The sequence below is a fragment of the Oncorhynchus mykiss genome, chromosome 5 (assembly GCF_057628025.1).
Source record: "Oncorhynchus mykiss isolate SJ-2025 chromosome 5, ASM5762802v1, whole genome shotgun sequence".
NCBI classification, from domain to species: Eukaryota; Metazoa; Chordata; class Actinopteri; order Salmoniformes; family Salmonidae; genus Oncorhynchus; species Oncorhynchus mykiss.
In genome coordinates this window covers 24926657-24952121 of record NC_143026.1, presented here as the reverse complement: position 1 = coordinate 24952121, position 25465 = coordinate 24926657, and the positions used below count along the sequence as shown (strand labels likewise).

At 42.4% G+C, this 25465-nt stretch overlaps 1 protein-coding gene across 2 annotated transcripts in view; it reads left to right on the top strand.

Annotated features, from left to right (window-relative positions):
- Nucleotides 1-25465, top strand: part of LOC110522834 (erbin) — a 112693-nt gene that overhangs the window by 39619 nt on the left and 47609 nt on the right. For both annotated transcript variants that reach the window (XM_090234281.1, XM_036977110.2), the window contains exons 3-4: nt 15819-16016; nt 18592-18709. In XM_090234281.1, coding sequence (XP_090090407.1) covers nt 15828-16016; nt 18592-18709 — 307 coding nt within the window. In that variant the 5' untranslated portion in view covers nt 15819-15827. The remainder of the gene's footprint in view (nt 1-15818; nt 16017-18591; nt 18710-25465) is intronic.

The following is a 25465-nucleotide window of genomic DNA, read 5'->3' as shown; positions in this document are numbered from 1 at the left end:
AGCAGTAAGTGGAGCAGGCAGGGTGCAGCCCAGACTCCCAGTGCAGGATAGCAGTAAGTGGAGCAGGCAGGGTCCAGTGCAGGATAGCAGTAAGTGGAGCAGGCAGGGTGCAGCCCAGACTCACAGTGCAGGATAGCAGTAAGTGGAGTAGGCAGGGTGCAGCCCAGACTCACAGTGCAGGATAGCAGTAAGTGGAGCAGGCAGGGTGCAGCCCAGACTCACAGTGCAGGATAGCAGTAAGTGGAGCAGGCAGGGTGCAGCCCAGACTCACAGTGCAGGATAGCAGTAAGTGGAGCAGGCAGGGTGCAGCCCAGACTCCCAGTGCAGGATAGCAGTAAGTGGAGCAGGCAGGGTGCAGCCCAGACTCACAGTGCAGGATAGTAGTAAGTGGAGCAGGCAGGGTGCAGCCCAGACTCACAGTGCAGGATAGCAGTAAGTGGAGCAGGCAGGGTGCAGCCCAGACTCACAGTGCAGGATAGCAGTAAGTGGAGCAGGCAGGGTGCAGCCCAGACTCACAGTGCAGGATAGCAGTAAGTGGAGTAGGCAGGGTGCAGCCCAGACTCACAGTGCAGGATAGCAGTAAGTGGAGCAGGCAGGGTGCAGCCCAGACTCACAGTGCAGGATAGCAGTAAGTGGAGCAGGCAGGGTGCAGCCCAGACTCACAGTGCAGGATAGCAGTAAGTGGAGCAGGCAGGGTGCAGCCCAGACTCACAGTGCAGGATAGCAGTAAGTGGAGCAGGCTTGATCCGTGAGACACATTTGACAGAAGTATCAAATTCTAGTACCGAACTGTTTTAAGGTTCTAGTATCAAAAATGTACCAAAGTTTTGGTATACTGTGCAACGCTACTAGTTAGCAGGTTTAATTTATAAGCGCTGACAAAATGTCATACTGTAAGATGTGTTTTATTGTTTGGAGTATGTCAAGTACAGTGAAAAATGTTAAGTTTTGTTTTCAGTTGTGTATCATAAAAACTAGTAATTGAATCAAAAGTAGCACCCCCAAAACATGTTTGCCTTCAGACCCCTTTCACGCTAACCTACGAGTACTCAAAATAATACGAGTACTCAAACTCAGAATGTTTTCTGCGTACCCATCCCTAGTACTGCGTACCCATCCCTAGTATCTGTTTTCTTTGAAATCTGACATTTATGTTACTGGTATTATGGGAACATATTGAGAACCAAAGTGAAATCTATAGTTGAGGACCCCTGCTGCATGCTTATTGTTGCCCTGCGGAACTCACACTCTCGTCACTGTCTGGCAATCTCAGATAGGAAGTGGTCACAGTGTCACACACGAAGGTGGCTCTGCTCAACCTTTAGGCTAGATGTTGTGCAGTCGTCATGATGAATAATCTGTATGTTTGTCTGCCAACTAGGATAAACATTTGCACTCTCAGAAAAAGAAAGATAGAACATTTGTGGCCGCCTCATGATTTTGTATTTTCTTGTTTGTCAAGTGCATGATTTTTTTTAAACGTATGCTAATGCTCTTTCAAAAGCTGCATTTCTTATTGCATTGCTTTAACAGATGAAGCACTCAGTGTGTGTTAAGCAGAGGGAGTAGGCTATCTGTGCAATAGACACCCCATTGGCATTTAGATCTGTGGATGAGATTCAGTGTGATTTGATGTGCTCCCTCTTCTCATCTCATCTTTCTGTCTGTGGCTTTGGCCTTTGGAGATAATTTAGTGTGACTGGCCAGTGCTCTGGTGGTTAGCTTACCTTGAGACAAACATTGTGCTACTGTAGAGTTGGGACGATAAACCGAAAATTATTGACACCGACCACTTATCATGAAAATTTTGCTGATTTTGTTCATCACGATAAATAACCTATAGGGCCCTACTAGAGAAATTAAATGTTTGCCAATAGGGGTGATTGCTAATGGAAAAATTGATAGCTAGAACATTGAAAGTAGGGCTGACCCCAATTAGTCTACTAGTCAATTGTTTGGTCAATACGCTGTTGGTATAAATGGATCACATTTACATAAGTATTCAGATCATTTACTCAGTGCTTTGTTGATGCACCTTTGGCAACGATTACAGCCTTGAGTCTTCGTGGGTATGACGCTACAAGCTTGGCACACCTGTATTTGGGGAGTTTCTCCCATTCTTCTCTGCAGATCCTCTCAAGCTTTGACAGGTTGAATGGTGAGCGTTGCTGCACAGATATTTTCAGGTTTCAAGTTCGGGCTCTGGCTGGGCCAGTCAAGCACATTCAGAGACTTGTCCCTACGCCACTCCTGCTTTGTCTTGGCTGTGTGCTTAGGGTCATTGTCCTTTACAAAGGTGAACCTTTGCCCCAGTCAGGTTCTGAGCGCTCCGGAGCAGGTTTTCATCAAGGATCTCTCTGTACTGTGCTCTGTTCATCTGCTGCTGAAAAACATCCCCACAGCATGATGCTGCCACCATGCTTCACCGTAGGGATGGAGCCAGGTTTCCTCCAGACGTGACGCTTGGCATTCCTTCCAGAGAGTTCAATCTTGGTTTCATGAGAGCAGAGAATCTTGTTTCTCATGGTTAGAGTCTTTTAGGTGCCTTTTGGCAAACTCTAAGCGGGTTGTCATGTGCCTTTTACTGAGGAGTGGCTTCCGTCCGACCACTCTACCATAAAGGCCTGATTGATGGTTGTCCTCCTGGAAGGTTCTCCCATCTCCACATAGGAACTCTGGAGCTCTGTCAGTGATCATCAGGTTCTTGCTTATTGCACATTTACAAAACACAGACTAGACAGCTAGTATAACACTTCGATCACATCGACAGCGTCATTGCATTTTGGTACACCAGAATTACATTCATTTCCAATGAAACACTGCGTTTGCCTTGCAGCATTGCATTGCAGAGGCAGTTGCAGTGCGTTCGGTGTGGTGCGTACGTTAGATTTATCAAATGTATGCTTCAAATTGTGTGCGTAGACGGCTTGACAGAAATGGCAGCAGAAAGTGAATGTTGGACTACAGATCAAGATGATGCTGCATACTATTTTGTTCGAAGCGTAACAGTCTTTGGCTTAAATGCTGCTGGCGGAACGTGGTACCCCAATGAACATACATTTTCCAGAATCAATGTTCATTGATACTCCTGTTTTAGTGATGTCTGCTCTGCACATAATTTGAGTAGTTGAGACATAATAAGGGTATTGTCAGAAAGGTTAACTTCTCCTCTATTACAGTGAAATAATGTCTCGATGTGTTTTGGTGTCATTATGACCGATTCTGTTCGACCAAACCTCACATGCTAATAGTGAGTTGAAATCACTTGTCAGAAAGGAAGATGTGATCTCTCAACGTTGTTGGCGTAAGAGAGGCATGGGGAGGGGCTTGGTGTATGTGTAAACCATAGAGGAAGCGAGAGGTTTCACTCTTGTTAAAATCTATCCAAAATAATACCAATGTGTTTCTATGGGCTTATTTTAGACCTAAGCTTGTCACCTGCCTTCCCGCCCTAACTCCCATTGTTAGGTTGGAGACGTGCATCTCCTCATTATATACAGATTGCTGCTGTAAATGGGAAGGTGCCCACAGAGGAGCGAAGGAGACGAGACCACAAATACAACATGAGAACAAGCGGACATAAGCGCTCATAAAAACGAAAAATAACAAAACCTTGATTCTTGCAATACAGGCATTTGAAATATCGTGCAAAAACATGAATTCAAATTAATTCAATATTACCTAGTCATACCCTGATTGCGTGTCTTGTAGGGTATGTATAGGTTTTGAGCTGTGTGTTAACTGGCAACTCTGTACTTTCAATACTTTTTACAAAGACCAGCAGTGATTCAGTCAATCTCTCCTCCAATCTGAACCAGGAGAGTCTCTCTGAAACAGGAGAGTCAATATTATTGACATTGGCCTTCTGTGTACATTTCAGGGCCAGACATCCTACTCTGTTCTGGTCCAGCTGCAGCTTTTCTAGTTCCTTTTCTGCTGCACCTGACCATACAACTGGCCAATAGTCAAGATGCAACAAAACCAGAGCTTGCAGGACTTGTTTGGTTGCATGTTATGTTATAAAATCAGAGCTTCTCCCCATCTTTACAACAGTAGACTCAATATCCTTTGACCTAGACAGTTTACTATCTAATATCACACCAAGAAGTTAAGTCTTTAGTGGAAAAGATGAGCGCCACAAATCTGGAAATTATTTGGTGCTCATCTTTCCATTCATTGGATTGTTTGCATACACCTGAGTTGGATCTACAAAACAGATGGTCTAGGATGGGGACATTTGTTGACAGAAGACCACTTTTGAATTCTGAAAACATCCGACAAACTTTACATTTTTAAGTGTAATGTGCCTTTAAATTCTACATGTTGACTCAGTGTTTCCCCTATAATTGTTTTTAGCAGTGGTCATGGAAGGTTGTTCTTTAGATTTTTTTTCTCTCCAGTTTTTCGCTCTCAATCACACTTTTCTAGCTAAATTGGACATGCTAACAATGCTTAAACCATGTAGGAGACCATAAAAAACGATAGTTACCCTTTAATTCAAGTGTGCCTGCACCTAACACTGTTTGGTTAGCTGTGTATCTGTTGCGCATATACAATTACATTGTACGTGCATCAAACAGTTTTTATCATTACTGTAGCTGAACTTCTAATTACCATAACAGATGGCATGGTAATGAGAATTGGTCATTACAGTAATGACAAACTCTTAGCAAATTTCGATAACAATGGCATGAACCATTATTACTCGGCAAACAAAAAATACACAATAAATTGGTGCTCTTTCTAATGTAATATTCTATAAATAGTTTAATCTGTCTTTGCTCAAACATCAAGTATTACACAGTTATAGTAATGATAATCTAAAATGGGTAAATGTGGTGTACGAGGAAAATTATCACATTTAAACATAATAAAAGAGAAAATACTAGCTTACCTTGTAGCCATCTTTGATCTTCTCTGTTCTTAGTAATACATTATGGGTCGAAAAAGATTTATAAAAAACACTACTTTGTACAGGAACTTAAAGAAACTCTACGGTAATGAAAAATATGTTTTGTGTCTAAAATAGTACTAATTTGTAATGTGAATACCCATAAATGATAACTGTCTTTGAATATGTACCATTATTTTTATATAATCTGATTAGACAACAAGCTCCAGAATACTAAATATTGTCACTGGTCTGGGTTGGATCTGATATGACAGTCATGGATCTCGAGTATGTGTAATTTTAACTGACTTGCCCGGGTCTGGGCCGATTTCAAGTATCAGAAATCAGTATTTTTGGGCGCCGATATGCCAATTTTTTTTTACAAATTTTTTTTTTCTTCTTTTTTTATACCATTAATTAACAAGGCAAGTGTGTTAAGAACACATTCTTATTATCAATGATGGCCTAGGAACGATGGGTTAACTGCCTCGTTCAGGGGCAGAACGACATATTTTCACCTTGCCAGCTCGGGGGATTCAATCTTGCAACCTTACAGTTAACTTGTCCAATGCAATAACGACCTGCCTCTCTCTCGTTGCGCTCCACTCCTGTTACGTGAATGCAGTAAGCCATGGTAAGTTGCTAGCTAGCATTAAACGTATCGTATAAAAAACAATCAATCATAATCACTAGTTAACTACACATGGTTGATGATAGTACTAGATATTATCTAGCGTGTCCTGCGTTGCATATAATCTGACTGAGCATACAAGTATCTAAGTATCTGACTGAGCGGTGGTAGGCAGAAGCAGGCACGTAAACATTCATTCAAACAGCACTTTCGTGCGTTTTGCCAGCAGCTCTTTGTTTTTGCGTCAAGCATTGCGCTGTTTATGACTTCAAGCCTCTCAACTCCCGAGATGAGGCTGGTGTAACCGAAGTGAAATGGCTATCTAGTTAGCGCGCGCTAATAGTGTTTCAAACGTCACTCGCTCTGAGCCTTGCAGTGGTTGTTTCCCTTGCTCTGCATGGGTAACGCTGCTTCGAGGGTGGCTGTTGTCGTTGTGTTCCTGGTTCGAGCCCAGGGAGGAGCAAGGAGAGGGACGAAAGCTATACTGTTACACTGGCAATACTAAAGTGCCTATAAGAACATCCAATAGTCAAAGGTTAATGAAATACAAATGGTATAGAGGGAAATAGTCCTATAATTCCTATAATAACTACAACCTAAAACTTCTTACCTGGGAATATGGAAGACTCATGTTAAAAGGAACCACCAGCTTTCATATGTTCTCATGTTCTGAGCAAGGAACTGAAACGTTATCTTTCTTACATAGCACATATTGCACTTTTACTTTCTTCTCCAACACTTTGTTTTTGCATTATTTAAACCAAATTGAACATGTTTCAATATTTACTTGAGGCTAAATTGATTTTATTGATGTATTATATTAAGTTAAAATAAGTGTTCATTCAGTATTGTTGTCATTGTCATTATTACAAATACATGTTAAAAAATCAGCCAATTATTCGGTATCGGATTTTTGGTCCTCGGTATCTGTATCGGCGTTGAAAAATCATAATCGGTCGACCTCTAGTGAAGACCTCTATCTTACTGTCTGCAAACAGCTAGTTTGTCTTTTCTTAGCAAGTTGTGAAAAAAATAAAATGATATTCTTGTATCCTATCCAGCCTGGTGTGGGCAGGTTAGTGTATGTGGAAGGTAGAGGTAGAGGAAGAATTTGTAAAGCGAATGCACTTTGTGTTTGTCAACCAGATCAGATTACTTAGCCTCATTTTACCAACAATTCAAAGGAAAACAATCATGGATTGGTTTTCCCCCGGTCACGTAAGACCGCAGAGAATCGAGGACACTGGTGAGAACCAAAACCTGAAGGGGCTGGAAACTGGAAGAGCCGGTTCCGCTAGGCCCATGCCCTGCCACAAATACTTACAACAGTGTCATCTTTCCACGTTTCCATTTAAATTAATTTCCATTTTCTCTACTCTGGAACCTTTCTAGTGGATTCCCACGTCTTCAAGTGCCTCCGTGGAGACTTGAGTGAGGTTGTGTTCTTAGCCAGAGTGGTAAGCTAAAGAAGAGCTGGAGGTGCATGTGTACTGTGTGTGTTTGTGGTGGTATCCATACCAAGTGTTATTATTCATATGTACAGGATACATATGGTATACACTGTCCAAAAAAATTATTCAATGTCAACACTGCATGAATCCTGCTTGTTGACTAACAGCCTGTCAGTCTTTTTCTAGGCTGCGGATGCCCACCAATACGGATTTGATTCCAGTGCTCAAAGCCCTGTACGTTGCAATGGAGGGAACTTGCCTCAGCCATCATAATGCAATATTAACCTGAAGCCTTTCAATCCGGCTTGTACCCCCACAGCTCAAACTAGCTTAGGTTATATCCATGTGTGTACATTGGTGTGTGGGCCTCCAACCGAGGATCCTCCCTTGAATTATTTAGGAGCTGACTGCACCTCTCCCGCTGTGCCCACTGTCGGTGAATTCCGGTGCAAAGGTAACACACATCAGGGTACAGTGAAAAACACACACCTCCATCATTAGTAGCATAGAGGTAACACACCTGAAAACACACACTTGTTTTCCATAGCTCTTCACACAAGAGCCACCTCAACCTTCTCACCCCTTCTCACTCCTCAAGTTAATCAAAAACCCTTTGTCTAGATGACGAGATCACAACCTGAACAAGTAGGCCAGATCTAATGTCACCTAACATTAGCCTCATTTTGATTTCATTCAGCTTTGCTTTACTATAGCTGCTAGTCTGTTTCTACTTTAGCCATCTTCTAAAGAATTGTTTGGCATGACAGACGTTTCAATGAAAATGTACTATAGTGTCTATGAACAAGTGTCAAGAAGACTGCATTGTCTGCAGTCAATCCATTAATCCACAGGGCAGCCAGGCCTTCTAGCCAATGGCACACTGCTGTTCCTTCACACGGAAGAAGTAGCCTTTTCTCTCCTCTCTTCTTCTGTGCCAGATGGAGATGACTCCATTATTATCCAGCAGCCCTCCTCCTTCTGCAGCTTTTTTCTACTCCCTTTTTTTCCTCCCTTTGTTCCTTTTTCTCTCCCTTTTCTTTGGGCCTAATTCTCTGGGTGCCGAGTTTCGAACATTGACCCAGCAGGCAGGCAGCATTACTGCAGCAGCCTACAGTATCAGGATAAAAAAGCTCCTTTCATAAGACTGTAAGATTTATAGGCTAATCACATTCCAGCATATTAATCAGATGAGTACTACTGCCTGCTATAAATAATACTATACTGTCACATAAGACCTCACATTTCCGCTCCACACACACACACACACACACACACACACACACATACTACTGGAGATGACTCTCAAATAGCACCCTATTTCCTGGTCAAAAGTAGTGCACTATAAAAGGAATATGGTGCCATTTGGGGAACAGCCAGGGACACCCAGTCTCTAGCTCCCCTTTGGATTAGGTTGTAAGGGTCTGGGGAGAGGGGACAGACGGAGCACTAGATCAAATCAAATTGCATTTGTCACATACTTCGTAAACAGCAGATCTGGACTAACAGTGACATGTTTACTTAGGGGCCCTTCCCAACAATGCAGAGGGAAAGAATATAGAAAAGTAAAACATGTAATAATAAATATACAGTGAGTTGCATTAACTTTGCTACTGAGTCAATGTGCAGGGGTACGAGGTAATTGAGGTAGATATGTACATATAACTAGGAATAAAGTGACAGATAATAAACAGTAGCAGCAACATATGGGATGAGTAAAAGGGTCAATGCAGATAGTCCAGGTAGCTATTTCGTTAACGATTGAACTATTTAGCAGTTTTATGGCTTAGGGGTAGATGCTGTACAAGGTCCTGCTGGTTCCAGACTTAGTGCATCGGTATCGCATGCCGTGGCTGGAGTCTTTGACAATTTTTAGGGCCTTCCTCTGATACCGCCTGGTATAGAGGTCCTGGATGGCAAGGAGTTCGGCTCCAGTGATGTACTGGGCCGTACGCACTACCCTTTGTAGTGCCTTGCGGCTGGATGCCAAGCAGTTGCTATAACAAGTGGTGATGCAGCCAGTCAAGATGCTTTCAATGGTGCAGCTGTATAACTTTTTGAGGATCTGTGGGTCCATGCCAAATGTTTTCAGCCTTCTGGGGGGGAAGAGGTGTTGTCGTGCTTAGCGTGGATGTTGCCTGTAATCCATGGCTTTTGGTTAGGATATGTACGTACAATCACTGTGGGGACAACGCCATCGATGCACTTATTAATGAAGCTGCTGACTTCACAATGCCATCGGAAGAATCCCGGAACATATTCCAGTCTGTGCTATAAAAAAAACTGTCCTGCAGCTTAGCATCAGCTTCATCGGACCACTTCTGTATTGAGCACGGCACTGGTACTTCCTGTTTTAGTTTCTGCTTGTAAACAGGAATCGGGAGGATAGATTTGCCAAATGGAGGGTGAGCTTTGTGTGTGGAGTAAAGGCGGTCTAAAGGTTTTTTTTCGCCTCTAGTTGCACTGGTGACATGCTGGTAGAAATGAGTTAAGACAGATTTCAGTTTCCCTGCATTAAAATCACCGGCAACTAGGAGCGCCTCCTTTGTATGAGCATTTTCTTGTTTCTCTACGAAAAATATAGATGAAAACTAAATAGGTAAATAGTAGATCATGGTCTACAGCTTATTATGAGGTATACAAGATGGTGCCAACAGATAGGGCAGCCGTGCTTCTAGTTCCTAGGCAATATTACATTGTTTTACATTATTAGCCCAGAATTTTTTTTTTGTTATTACATACAGCCGGAAAGAACTTTTGGATATCAGAGCGGTGGTAACTCACCAGGAATACAACTTTCCTGAATTGGATCCTTTGTTCATACCCCCCAGGACAATTGAACTGATTCCAGAGGCTGATCCAAAACATTGGCGGCAGAGAAGAGGTATTCGCAGTGGACTTCTAGTCTGACTCAGGAGTCGCGCACACCACCCACCGCTTTCAAGTATATTACTCGCTAATGTTCAGTCTCTGGATACTAAAGTTGACGAGCTCAGGGCGAGTATTTCCTTCCAGAGAGACATCAAGGATTGTAACATACTCTGTTTCACAGAAACATGGCTCTCTCTGGATATACTGTCTGAGTCCGTACAGCCAGTTGGATTCTCAGTTCATCGCACGGACAGGAATAAATATCTCTCCGGGAAGAAGAGCGAGGCTGTATGTTTTTTTATTATTTAACTACTCATGGTGTGATTGTGATAACATACAGGAACTCAAGTCCTTTAGTTCACCTGACCTAGAATACCTCACAAACAAATGCCGACCGTACTACTTTCCAAGAGAATTCTCTTCAGTTCTCCAGTATTCGTTCCGGTATTTCACTTATGGTGTACGCCCCCAGCCTATTCATCAGGAGCCTTTATTACACTACACCGGCCTTGATTAGTTGAGACGTGTGCGTCGGGGAAGGGTGTCGAGCACAGAGTCATTCAAACACCTCTTCTCACTTTTCATCAGAAAGCTTACCTCGACACGATTGCATTTTCTAAAACTAGCTAAACTGTCCACAGATATGAGCTGACTGTGCGGTGGAAAATTATTAGAGGGAGGAACGAGTACAGCTGTGACATGGCTATCTCGTTCACGACCAAGTTAGCTTTACCCAAACAGTGACTAGTTATTAGCAAGCTAGCCACAAGGCTAGGTGGTTTTACTTCAACAAGAAAAGTTTTTTACTAGCTACACAACTCTCTGTTGTTTCGGAAACGATATCCGGCCATCACACTGAGTGCCACAGTCAGGGATAACCCACTAATCGCTAGCTATCATACTAGCCTACCACGCTAGTTATTTTCTGACAGCTAAAAGCATAGTATCCAAGCAGTTGCAACAGAAACATCCCCCATTCCAAATGAGGAGAAGGTCCCGGCACGAATCAGCGCCTGTGGAAACAAGATATCGGCCAAAGACACCCACTCGGTGTGCTCCGCTTGCCATGGGCTGCAATATCCCAAGGGAGCCTTAGCCTCCCCTGGCTCCTGTCCACACTGTGCCCTCTTTACTGTGAAGAGCCTCCATCGCAGGCTAGCAATCCTGAGTCAACAGGACCCTAACATGGGGTTCGGTGTCCCAGATGGCTCACCAGAGGCGAAAGTCAGAAGTTTACATACACCTTAGCCAAATACATTTAAACTCAGTTTTTCACAATTCCTGACATTTAATCCAAGTAAATATTCCCTGTTTTAGGTCAGTTAGGATCACCACTTTTATTTTAACAATGTGAAATGTCAGAATAATAGTAGAGAGAATGATTTATTTCAGCTTTTATTTATTTCATCACATTCACAGTGGATCAGAAGTTTACATACACTCAATTAGTATTTGGAAGCCTTTAAATTGTTTAACTTGGGCCAAACGTTTAAGGTAGCCTTCCACAAGCTTCCCACAATACGTTGGGTGAAGTTTGGCCCATTCCTCCTGACAGAGCTGGTGTAACTGAGTCAGCCCCAGGGTCTGCAACACCACTAAGCAAGAGGCACCACCAAGCAAGCGGCACCATGAAGACCAAGGAGCTCTCCAAACAGGTCATGGATAAAGTTGTGGAGAAGTACAGATCAGGGTTGGGTTATAAAAAAGTATCAGAAACTTTGAACATCCCACAGAGCACCATTAAATCCATTGTTAAAAAATTGAAAGAATATGGCACCACAACAAACCTGCCTGAGAGGGCTGCCCACCAAAACTCACGGCCCAGGCAAGGAGGGCATTAATCAGAGAGGCAACAAAGAGACCAAATATAACCCTGAAGGATCTGCAAAGCTCCAAAGCAGAGATTGGAGTATCTGTCCATAGGACCACTTTAAGCCATACACTGCACAGAGCTGGGCTTTACGGAAGAGTGGCCAGAAAAATGCCATTGTATGAATAAAATAATAAGCAAACACGTTTGGTGTTCGCCAAAAGGCATGTGGGAGACTCCCCAAACATATGGAAGAAAGTACTCTGGTCAGATGAGACCAAAATTGAGCTTCTTGGCCATCAAGGAAAACACAATGTCTGGCGCATACCCAACACCTCTCATCACCCCGAGAACACCATCCACACAGTGAAGCATGGTGGTGGCAGAATCATGCCACGGGGATTATTTTAATCGGCAAGGACTGGGACATTGGTCAGAATTGAAGGAATGATGGATGGCAATAAATACAGGGAAATTATTGATGGAAACCTGTTTCAGTCTTCCAGAGATTTGAGACTGGGACGGATGTTCACCTTCCAGCAGGACAATGACCCTAAGCATACTGCTAAAGCAACACTTGAGTGGTTTAAGGGGAAGCATTTAAATGTCTTGGAATGGCCTAGTTAAATCCCAGACCTCAATCCAATTGAGAATCTGTGGTATGACTTAAAGACTGCTGTACACCAGCGTAACCCATCCAATGTGAAGGAGCTGGAGCAGTTTTGCCTTGAAGAATGGTCAAAAATCCCAGTAGCTAGATGTGCCAAGAGACTTGCAGCTGTAATTGCTGCAAAACGTGGCTCTACAAAGTTATATTTTTCTTATTTCCTGTTTGTTTTACAATGACACATATTTTGCATCTTCAAAGTGGTATGCATGTTGTGTAAATCAAATGATACAAATCCCCCCCCCCAAAAAAAATATATATATTTTAATTCCAGGCTGTAAGGCAACAAAATAGGAAAAATACCAAGTGGGTGAATACTTCCGCAAGCCACTGTATATCGTCAAATTACGTGTACATTTATAGATTATTTCCTCCCATCACTGACACACACACACACTTCCCCTCTTATATACCTGATTACTCAGGGGAGTGCGCGTGTGTGTGCACACTACAGCTGTTAATGGCTGAAAGGTTAATAGTAAATAATCCTCAGTCTGGGTCCTGACAGGCCAGTTTATCTGGAAAAACCTCTTGGTAAATGATGATACGGGTAGTTTTCAGTAACAGTAGGTCAGAGAGAGGGAGAGAAGCGAGAGTGAGTTGTGAGAGCGGGTAGAAGGAAGTATGGTGATGAGTCTCTGGGCAGTACCGACTGGTACATGGGTTCCTCGGAAACCCCGGAAATATTTGTTATCTGAGTGTTATGTAAGGCTGCGACCTCTTTACTCCAAGCCACTAACTTCACTCTGTTTAGCCCTCCGTGTTGACAGACATCAGTGGCCCAGCCAAGTGTGCGTGTGTGTGTTATGACGGATAAGAAGAGGCCCTCTTGAGACAGGTCTACTTTCACTCACTTAGGCCTTCTTGTTCCATCTTATTATAGGCTACTCTATTATTTTCTATCTTAAACTTGCATACTGGCATCCTACTTGCACTCGGTCAGTCAGTCACTCACTGGCTACGATTCTCCACCCTTCTCTCCTTTTTTTATTTCTCTCTCACTTTTCATTTTATTTCTCTCTCTTTTCTGCTCACTTTTCTCCCTGAATTATGTGGCCATTAGTGTGATTGTAGATAATCCAGTGAGGAGCGGTGGCAGTGGAAGCCTTATACAGTTTCTAACCCAGGAGATCATGGCGGGGAGCTGACAGACCCATGTCTCTACAGCTTAGAGATGGCCATGCACTAGCCCTACATCGCCACACACACACGCAGACTCTGGGAATCAGACAGTCTGCGCTACGATGTGGTTCACAGCTGAAGATGAGGGGGAGGAGGAGAAAGTCATATTCTCTAAACACTGCAGTGAACAAGGCCTCCATTAACCAGAGCACATTCCATAGTGCAATACTGTACAGCCATAAAGCCCCCAGCCATAGCCAACTCTGTCCAAAGACTTATCAGACCCATAATATCTACTGTGAATCATGTGGCTCCTTTAAAATAAGCAAGTGAAGAGCGTGCCTTGAAAAAAAAAAAACATTATTTCCAATCCTCACATTCGTTTCCTCTTGTTTTCTGTCCCTCAAGGTTGTGTCACGAACCGGCTCAAAGCCCGTAACAAAGGGAGACAACGTGGAGATAAGGAGTAACAAAATATATATTTATTAACTAAAGCAACTAAGGAAAATATACAATGGTGTGTGTAATCAGTAATCAGTAGTGTAAGTGAGTGTTTTGCATGCATGAATGTGATAATGCAGGGTGTTGAAAGGTGCCAAAGCAAACAAACGGCCAACAAGAACCACAACACAATCTACAAAGGTGTCTGCATGGAGAGAGTCTCCTCCATGAATGGGGAAGTGGTGTATTTATCCTGGGAAACACCTGGGCCCAGGTGTTTCCCATGTAGCTGACGACCCTCTCAACTCCGCCCACCGGCATCCTAATAAGGAAACAAAAACAAAGACAGAATACGGCAGACAGAGTGGGAGGGTCGTCACAGTTGAGCAATCGAGTATCCCTAGTACAATACACAATATCAGCCCTTTCATACCTGGGCTGACTTTGTTGTTCCATGACAAAAGACAATAGTCAAGGAACTGGATTCTCTGGAGGATGACTCGCATCACAATGCTGTTGGTGTTCATCCTTTGCTACAACACAATTAGGCCTATAGCCATCTGCGTTATTGAGCTGCTGAATGGGCTGCTTGCTATGCCTGCTTAAAAGTGGTGTTTCATTGGATGCGTTCCAAGGGGAACTGCTCTCTCCTTTTTATAACAAGAGGCTCTCACAATAGCAGAGATTGCAGTAATACAGCCATTAGTGGAGGAAGGAATAGCTGAGATTTAGATTTAATATTCTGGCCTCAAAGAGCTGATGCTCTGTCGACTTTCACCTTCTAGATGTTTCTCAACCTCAGGTCCTCGGACCAGCACTGGTCCCTGAGAAGATGCTGAGCGGTCTCTCAGATGGTTAGCTGACACCAATTTAGTGCGTTCTCAAGTGTTAGTTTTGATAGGCCAATAGGCCGAAGCAGACTTTCATAGAGGAAGGACACTAGCGCTCCACTCCCTGCTATTAAAAAAGCTTGAGAAACACTGAACACATGTTTGTTGTTTATCAATGCTTTGTCAGACAGCTTTTACACCTCTGACTTTTTCATAGGTTTTTGTCTTAGATAGGTATATCTTAATGTCCTCCACTGAGTGGAGATACATTGTCACTGCACCTCAGTTAAAATAATGGGTAGTCGGGAGGCAAATCCATGAGGTATGCTTTGTTTGTCCAAATAGGACTCTTGTCTCTGGGCCGATGAGTGCCACTGCCCTACTGTGCTGTGCTGTGCTGTGGTTCTGTAGCTGTATAGGAAGTAATGTGATACTGTTGTAGAGCTTGCTTTCATTATCCAGTGATGCTTTGGACCCACATGTAAAATCTAAAGAGATTTTAAAGAGGCCCATTTATCTGTAATGAGTTTCCACACTAATCAATGCTCTGAGGGCATTGTGTTGATGAAAGCTGGCCCTTTGTTCTGGCACTGCCAATGCAACACAGTTGTAACCTGGATGAGCATGCATTGCAGATCCTGCTTACGTGTCAATATGGACACTGAGAACAAATGATTATGTAACTGCTAACAATGTAATTTATGCCAGCAATTCAAGAGGGCTGTGGTAAACAAGCTATCATAACGTATACTGCCTTAGATCGTCTTTGTAACTGGTGGTAAAACCTCTTGGACTGTTATTGAAGTGAGCAGAACCATACAACAAACTTTAATATATATATATTTTTTTAAATAAAGTTGACCTATCTACTCTCTCTAACCAACGACCTACCCACAAACCAACCTGATGTTGTGCTGCTGACCACATCTCCCTCCCTTTTAGAAAACACCCAGTCTGACTCCCCTTCCTATTTGATTACTTAACTTTGACACTTATCTCTCGCACTTAGGAGGATACCTGTAGTAGCTTTAGCCCCAGGAAGCAGCAGTAGTTTACTGGCCTGTCTTGACACTGACTCTCCTCTCCTCCCCCTCTCTCGCTCTGCAGTGCCTGAGGATGTCGAGCAAGCGGAACCTGTTTGTGCGGCTGGTGCCATGCCGCTGCCTGCGGGGGGAGGAAGAGACGGTGACGTCACTAGACTACTCCCACTGCAGCCTGGAGGCAGTGCCTAAGGAGATCTTCAGCTTCGAGAAGACCTTGGAGGAGCTCTATCTGGACGCCAACCAGATTGAGGAGCTGCCCAAAGTAAGAAGCAGAGACATGCACACACACACACACACAGATGGACACACAGACCTACACGTTCATAATGGTAGCCTAGTGGTTAGCCTGGGGCGGCAGGGTAGCCTAATGGTTAGAGCGTTGGACTAGTAACCGGAAGGTTGCAAGTTAAAACCCCCGAGCTGACAAGGTACAAATCTGTCGTTCTGCCCCTGAACAGGCAGTTAACCCACTGTTCCTAGGCCGTCATTGAAAATAAGAATTTGTTCTTAACTGACTTGCCTAGTAGTTAAATAAAGGTAATAAAAATAAAATAGGTTCATAATGAATTACCCATACAAATCCCTGACATTGTTTATGACTGTGTTATGTAGCTATATAATGGTATATAAACATGAACCTGTCAAAATTGCAGTAACCGCTCTCCCTGGCAAACATTGTATCTCAGTAGAGTGACATAATGAAATCAGTCCATAAGGATGAGGCTTTCGGTCTTGATCAAGTTGCAGCTTCTGATTTCATTTGGGCCTTATCCTCCTGCTGCTCACAGCAACAACATTGAGTGCATTACCAAGGGATGACTGTAGTGTTTACTAGGGATGCACGGTATATCGGTGAACATATTGGAATCGGCTGATACCGATGTTGGCATTTTTTTTAGCTAATATCGGCCGATTCCAATGTCTAGTTTAACGTCGATGTTAAAAACCGATGTCAAAGCTACCGTGCATACCTATATAACGTAGGTACATGACGTAATGACGCCACATAAAATGTTGCACTACTCGTGCAACACAGCATTCCTAACCTAGCCCACAATGTCTGCTGTGTGGATCGAACAGTCAACAAGTCAAGCAGTCATTTGAAAGAGTAAGAACATTTCTTTCAGCGAGACAACTCAAAGGCGAAATCCATTAAAGCCAAGATAATGGAATTCATTGCCCTTGACAGTCAACCGTTCTCTGTCGTGGGTGATGTTGGCTTTCACCGACTGGTTGAGCACCGATACACACTACCAAGTGCGCTATTTTTCAGACCGAAGTTAGACAGTATTAGTGTCGATGCTAATAGCTTCACGACATACATATACATATGGAACGCCGTTTGGGTCTTTGCATGTCAAAAAAGATACAGTAGTACTGTCAAAGCTGTACAAAAAAGTCTGCAAACACTGGCCACAAACAATGTGTTTACAGTACCGCGTTGGTAATAAAGCATTATTTGTTTGACCGCAACTTCTGGGGTTGCTAGCATTAGCTTGGTACCTAGCTAGCACCAATACAACTAGCCTGAAAACAATGACAAGTAGAAACTGCAGTTATTTTCATTATTCTTGTTTGATGATTTAGGAATCCTCGTGAGTAAGTATTAGCAAGGTTGCCACTTGTTATTTGCATATTGAAATTGAACTTCAGTTCATGAAAATAAATAGCTAGACAGCTACTTAACCCTGTTGCCGTTATAAGTAGTCAGCTACCTTCATTTGGCTAGTGACACTCGACCGGACCAGGTTATGTGTTGTGAAGCTAGCCACAATAAGGATTAGGCACAATCGTGGAATTTGCAGTTTGCCTTCAAAATAAAAGTATGACATTGACAGTGATGCAAATTAATACAAATAGTAGAATTATGCCATACTTTTATTTTGAAGGCTAACCGCAAAGTCCACTATTGTGGCTAATCCTTATTGTGGCTAGCTTCACATAGATGGTTCCGACAACCAATAATCAAATAAGAACTGTCTTATAAATTAGGGTTATTTTAGATGATGACACCTAGCTATATAGTTAGCTATTTAACTATAGCTACTGAAACAGATTATGTTGTGTTATTTGACACGCAAAGACCCAGACAGCCTTCCATAGAAATCCTGGTTGAGAATGAAACGACTGAACTAATGAACAACGAAACAGCACAGTAAGCAAGTAAGTGAAGGAAATAGGTTTTGATTGTGTTTTACTGGTAATGGGGACATACGTAAATACCAACCAAACTTTTTGGTCAGTGTAGTGTGTGTAACCTTTATTTAACTAGGCAAGTCAGTTTAGAACAAATTCTTATTTACAATGACGGCCCGGACGACACGGGACCAATTGTGCGCCGCACTATGGGACTCCCAAACACAGCTGGATGCGATACAGGGCTGTAGTGACGCCTCTTGCACTGAGATGCAGTGCCTTAAGCCGCTATGTCCATGTGTGTGTGTTAGCTATTTAACTGTACTAGAATGCTTAAAAGGTGGCAAAAAAAAAATGTTATCGGTATCGTTTTTTTTGCAAGGAAAATATTGGATATCGGTATCGGCAAAAAAGGTAATATCGGTGCGTCACTAGTGTTTACGGAAGGTGAGAGTATCGTGCCGATTGAACAGAGCCAATCCACAATGCAGCCCTGTGCTTTCCCCCACACTTAGTCAGTCTATTATTCTCTGAGTGTTTGTGACTGAGTCAGCATTTGCTGTGAATGAACTGTAGCTTTCTTTACAAACCGGACTCCTGCCTGAGTCATACTGTGAAATCAACTTGTCTTATTCTCTCTCTCTCTCTCTCTCTCTTTCTTTCTTTCTTTCTTCTCCCCCCCCCCCCCCCCCCCATCATAGCAACTGTTCAACTGCCAGATGCTCCACCGGCTGAGCATGCCAGACAACGACCTCACGGTGCTGCCCGCGGCCATCGCCAACCTCATCAATCTCAAGGAGCTAGACGTCAGCAAGAACAGTAAGCAAAATGACCACTGAATGACTACAATGACCACTCTCAATACAAGAGTATGACCCCTCTCTCAATACAAGAGTATGACCAGAATGACCACTATCTCAATACAAGAGTATGACCAGAATGACCACTCTCTCAATGCAAGAGTATGACCAGCATGACCTCTCTCTCAATGCAAGAGTATGACCAGCATGACCTCTCTCTCAATGCAAGAGTATGACCAGCATGACCACTCTCTCAATGCAAGAGTATGACCACAATGACCACTCTCTCAATACAAGAGTATGACCAGAATGGTTTTGTTGTGCACTTTTAAGAGTTGCAGTCTACCCCTTTTCCCTTTTAAAGTTGACAATGCCTTGTCAGGGCAAACATAGAATCAAATAACATTTTATTGGTCACATACACATGGTTAGCAGATGTTATTGCGAGTGTACGAAATGCTTATGCATCTAGATCCGACAGTGCAGCAGTATCTAACAGGTCATTTCTAACAATTCTACAGCAAAGCCTAATTCCTAACACATTCAACAACAAAACCTAATACACACAGTCTAGTAAAAGAATGGGATGAGAATTTATAAGTATAAAATATATGGATGAGCAGTGACAGAGCAGCTAAGATGCAATAGAGAGTAAAGAATAGATAGTGAAGGATACAGTATATACAGTGCCATGCGAAAGTATTCGGCCCCCTTGAACTTTGCGACCTTTTGCCACATTTCAGGCTTCAAACATAAAAATATAAAACTGTCTTTTTTTGTGAAGAATCAACAACAAGTGGGACACAATCATGAAGTGGAACGACATTTATTGGATATTTCAAACTTTTTTAACAAATCAAAAACTGAAAAATTGGGCGTGCAAAATTATTCAGCCCCTTTACTTTCAGTGCAGCAAACTCTCTCCAGAAGTTCAGTGAGGATCTCTGAATGATCCAAGGTTGACCTAAATGACTAATGATGATAAATACAATCCACCTGTGTGTAATCAAGTCTCCGTATAAATGCACCTTCACTGTGATAGTCTCAGAGGTCCGTTAAAAGCGCAGAGAGCATCATGAAGAACAAGGAACACACCAGGCAGGTCCGAGATACTGTTGTGAAGAAGTTTAAAGCCGGATTATATCTTTATGTTTGAAGCCTGAAATGTGGCAAAAGGTCGCAAAGTTCAAGGGGGCCGAATACTTTCGCAAGGCACTGTACATATGAGCTGTGTAATGTGAGATATGTAAACAGTCTTAAAGTGGCATTATTAAAGTGACTGGTGTTCCATTTATTAAAATGGCCAATGATATCAAGTCTGTAGGTAGGCAGCCGCCTCTCTGTGCTAGTGGTGGCTGTTTAACAATCTGATGGCCTTGAGATAGAAGCTGTTTTTCAATCTCTCTGTCCCAGCTCTAAAGCACCTGTACTGACCTCACCTTCTGGATGGATCGGGGTGAACAGGTAGTGGCTCGGGTGGTTATTGTCCTTGATGATGTTGTAGGTGTCCTGGAGGGCAAGTAGTTTGCCCCTGGTGATGCGTTGTGCAGAACGCACCACCGTCTGGAGAACCTTCTGGTTGTGGGCGGTGCAGTTGCCGTACCAGGCGGTGATACAGCCCAACAGGATGCTCTCAATTGTGCACCTGTAAATGTTAATGTTTCAGCCTTCTGAGGTTGAAGAGGTGCTGTTGCGCCTTCTTCACCACACTGTCTGTGTGCGTGGACCATTTCAGTTTGTCGGTGATATGTACACCGAGGAACTTAAAACTTTCCACCTTTTCCACTGCTGTCCTGTCGATGTGGATAGGGGGGTGCTCCCTTTGCTGTTTCCTGAAGTCCACGATCATCTCTTTTGTTTTGCTGACATTGAGTGAAAGGTTATTTTCTTGACACCACACTCCGAGTGCCCTCACCTCCTCCCTGTAGGCTGTCTCGTTGTTGTTGGTACTCAAGCCTACCACTGTAGTGTCGTCTGCAAACTGTCAGATTGTCAGAGATTAATGGTTCAGTAATAGTTCAAGACTGTTCCATCGTCTCTGGCCTAGTCTCACGTGCCAGACAAAGAGAGCAGACAATTCATGCCAGAATGAAGTGGAAAAGCCCTGCACTTGGATTCTCAAAGTTTGATTTAAGTCTTTTCAAGTACCTATCTGCAGTGGGATGGTCCGTCTATTTAACTAATTGCACCTTACTCTCCATCTTGTTGTCAATGGAAATTACTGAAACATAAAACATTTGTTTAGATTAAATTATTTAAAAAGTATCCCTGCATCGATTACACAAACTCTCCAATCTCACGTTGAGATGATTTAAAACAAAGAAAATCTAGTGCCAATACCACACAAAAGTACTGTTTCACCATACCTTGATTTAAACACAATAGTAGATCACACAGCTGACAAACCCTTATGTAATAAACTAAGGAAGTCAAGACAGGACAAGTCAGATTTCAAAATAAATACTGTATGCTAGAATACCTAGGCCTTGGCACTACCATAAAACAACTATGGCCAAATCTCAGATGACACCATAGACCATGTAATGTAGGGATTTGCACAGTAATTAAAATACCCAAACGAACGTTAGCATTCGAATACTTGTGTGAGGATTCATTTTTGAAAGAAAATACATTTTAAAACTGAAAATGTTAGTAAATTAAAATATCCATGTGACATTGTTACATAGAAGTATATACTATGACATTTCAAATTATTAACTTAATAAAACAACAAACCTTTCAATGTAGTTTTTATGATGTGCACGGTGCGGCACTTAAAAAAGACAGGTAGAGCCATCTGGTAAAAATAACTTGTTTTTTAAACTACAGAAAAATAGTGCATGCATATGTATTCACCCCCTTTGCTATAAAGCCCCTAAATAAGATCTGGTGCAACCAATTACCTTCAGAAGTCACATACTTAGTTAGATTGCACACAGGTGTACTTTATTTATGTATCACATGATCTGTCACATGATCTCAGTATATATACACCTGTTCTGAAAGGCCCCAGGGTCTGCAACACCACTAAGCAAGAAGCACCACCAAGCAAGTGGCACCATGAAGACCAAGGAGCTCTCCAAACAGGTAATGGATAAAGTTGTGAAGAAGTACAGATCAGGGTTGGGTTATAAAAAAGTATCAGAAACTTTGAACATCCCACGGAGCACCATTAAATCCATTATTAAAAAATTGAAAGAATATGGCACCACAACAAACCTGCCAAGAGAGGGCCGCCCACCAAAACTCATGTACCAGGCAAGGAGGGCATTAATCACAGATGCAACAAAGAGACCAAAGTTAACCCTGGAGGAGCTGCAAAGCTCCACAGCGGAAATTGGAGTATCTGTCATTAGGACCACTTTAAGCCGTACACTCTTTACGGCTTTACGGAAGAGTGACCAGAAAAAAAGCCATTGCATGAAAAAAATAATAAGCAAACGTTTGGTGTTTGCCAAAAGGCATGTGGGAGACTCCCCAAACATATGGAAGAAGATACTCTGGTCAGATGAGACCAAAATTTTGCTTTTTGGCCATCAAGGAAAACGCTGTGTCTGGCACAAACCCAACACCTCTCATCACCTGAGAACACCATCCACACAGTGAAGCATGGTGGTGGCAGCATCATGCCACGGGGATGTTTTTCACTGGCAGGGACTGGGAAACTGGTCAGAATTGAAGGAATGATGGATGGCACTAAATACAGGGAGATTCTTGACGGAAACCTGTTTCAGTCTTCCAGAGATTTGAGACTGGGACGGAGGTTCACCTTCCAGCAGGGCAATGACCCTAAGCATACTGCTAAAGCAACACTCGAGTGGTTTAAGGGGAAGCATTTAAATGTCTTGGAAGGGCCTAGTTAAATCCCAGACCTCAATTCAATTGAGAAACTGTGGTATGACATAAAGATTACTGTACACCAGTAGGAACCCATCCAACTTAAAGGAGCTGGAGCAGTTTTGCCTTGAAGAATGGGCAAAGATTCCAGTGGCTAGATGTGCCAAGCTTATGGAGACATATCCCAAGAGACTTGAAGCTGTAATTGCTGCAAAAGGTCGCTCGACAAAGTATTGACTTTGGGGAGGTGAATAATTATGTACGCTCAAGTCTTGTTTTTTTTATTTTCTAATTTCTTGTTTGTTTCACAATAAAAAATATTTTGCGTCCCAAATATAATGTGCTACATTTGAATACTAGTTCACTGCATAGGGAGTAGTGAAGGGTTCCCCAACTGGAGGCCCGCGAGTTACTTTATTTTACCCCCCAAGTTTTTATATTGGGCATAAAAAACTAAAAACACCAGAAAATCAGCTCCAGGTGATTTTAATTTTGGAAATCTGTTCCAAAGTATTCCCATGAATAATAGAGAGATATGTGATCGTATACAAATGTATGGATTGTTTGAAATTACTATATTTTAGTCAAATATTTAATCTGTTTGGGCTTCTTGCGGTTAATTTGCAGTCTACAAATGATTTGGAATTATGTTCTGCTCTCCTGGCCATCCACTCAAGAATAAATCAGCCAGTGGTTGAATCGAGTTGATGATCCCTAGAAGGAGGGTGTCATTTGAGACTGAGCCAGTCCTAGCTAACTGTGAATGAAGCTCCCCAGAGCGGTCTCTCACCCCCAGTCTAATGGAAGAGCTGCTCTCTGCTAGTTGTCAGTGTGAGAGAAAGCACATGTATGTGTGTGTGGACAGCTACTACATTGATCAAATGGGATTTTCACCAAATAAGGGTTTACAGACATTCTCTAAGCTAGATTCTAAAACTGCAGAGTAGCATGGCCAGGCATTTACTATTGAGTGAAGTTTTTATTTTTTTTACATTTTGTTCACTTCATCTTGCTAATGTAAATGGAGAAATAAATATCAGATATCTGAAAATCACTAGAACGTTACCACTGCTGTGTGAGTAAAATGTAATGTCATATAGGCCTAGCAAACAATTCCAAAATAATCAGACACCTGTTTATTTGGGCGCTGTTGAATTAGATTTTTAAAGAATTGTGCAAAAGTCAGGTCCCTTCAGATTGCTGTGCTTGTAGACGTTGCCTCGTACTGCCTTTATTACAATTATTACATCCTCTCTGATGGAGACCAAGACGACTTGTTCCCTGGGAAGGATCAGAGTCCAGGCTCAGTACAGCTGAGTGGCACGCACACACACACTCACACTCACACAAACACAATTTTCTGTTCTACCGCTCCAGGGCACTGAGTGACACAGACAGCCAAAGAAGTAGCAAAGAAAGAAAGGAATACATCTGACTCTGATCTTTAGTCGAGGCGAAACCATATCGTTTGTTGTTCTCCACTTGGTTTGTCGTGTCCATCCACATCAGTAATGTCCGTACCAGGCTAATCGAACCAAGAGTTTGGAAGGTCTGGGGAGTTTTTAGTGACTTAAGTCTGCGTCTCTTTACTTTTATAGAAGCTTACCCTCCTTCACCCGGTACTCAGGGCTAAGTGTTGTGAACACAAAACGAAGTAAGTGGAAATTAATCTTGAGACTTGCTCACACCCCGCCCCCTGTGGTTGAGCGGCTGTTTTGGTGAGAACTCCCAGACACTCTTTCAACTTCTGTCTGCTAATGGGTCACCTCTTAGAGCACTCAGCTCTGAGGTTGTTTACAGAGGAAAGGTGCAGCCCAGGAGCTCTAACACACATTAATCTACACACAAAGAATAAAGACCAAGCGAAAACAGGTTTTAGACATTTTTGCACAAAAAAATATATAATACATACAGTTGAAGTCGTAAGTTTACATACACTTACGTTGGAGTCATTAAAACTAGTTTTTCAACCAATCCACAAATTTCTTGTTAACAAACTATATTTTTTGGCAAGTCGGTTAGGACATCTACTTTGTGCATGACACAAGTCATTTTTCCAACAATTGTTTACAGACAGATTATTTCACTTATAATTCACCAAGTTGCCTGTGCCTTTAAACAGCTTGAAAAATTCCAGAAAATTATGTCATGGCTTTAGAAGCTTCTGATAGGCTAATTCACATAATTTGAATCAATTGTGAAGTACCTGTGGATGTATTTCAAGGCCTACCTTCAAACTCAGTGCCTCTTTGCTTGAAATCATTGGAAAATCAAAAGAAAACAGCCAAGACCTCAGAAAAAATATTGTAGACCTCCACAAGTCTGGTTCATCCTTGGGAGCAATTTCCAAATGCCTGTACAAACAATAGTACGCAAGTACAGTGCCTTGCGAAAGTATTCGGCCCCCTTGAACTTTGCGACCTTTTGCCACATTTCAGGCTTCAAACATAAAGATATAAAACTGTATTTTTTTGTGAAGAATCAACAACAAGTGGGACACAATCATGAAGTGGAACGACATTTATTGGATATTTTAAACTTTTTTAACAAATCAAAAACTGAAAAATTGGGCGTGCAAAAGTATTCAGCCCCTTTACTTTCAGTGCAGCAAACTCTCTCCAGAAGTTCAGTGAGGATCTCTGAATGATCCAATGTTGACCTAAATGACTAATGATGATAAATACAATCCACCTGTGTGTAATCAGGTCTCCGTATAAATGCACCTGCACTGTGATAGTCTCAGAGGTCCGTTAAAAGCGCAGAGAGCATCATGAATAACAAGGAACACACCAGGCAGGTCCGAGATACTGTTGTGAAGAAGTTTAAAGCTGGATTTGGATACAAAAATATTTCCCAAGCTTTAAACATCCCAAGGAGCACTGTGCAAGCGATAATATTGAAATGGAAAGAGTATCAGACCACTGCAAATCTACCAAGA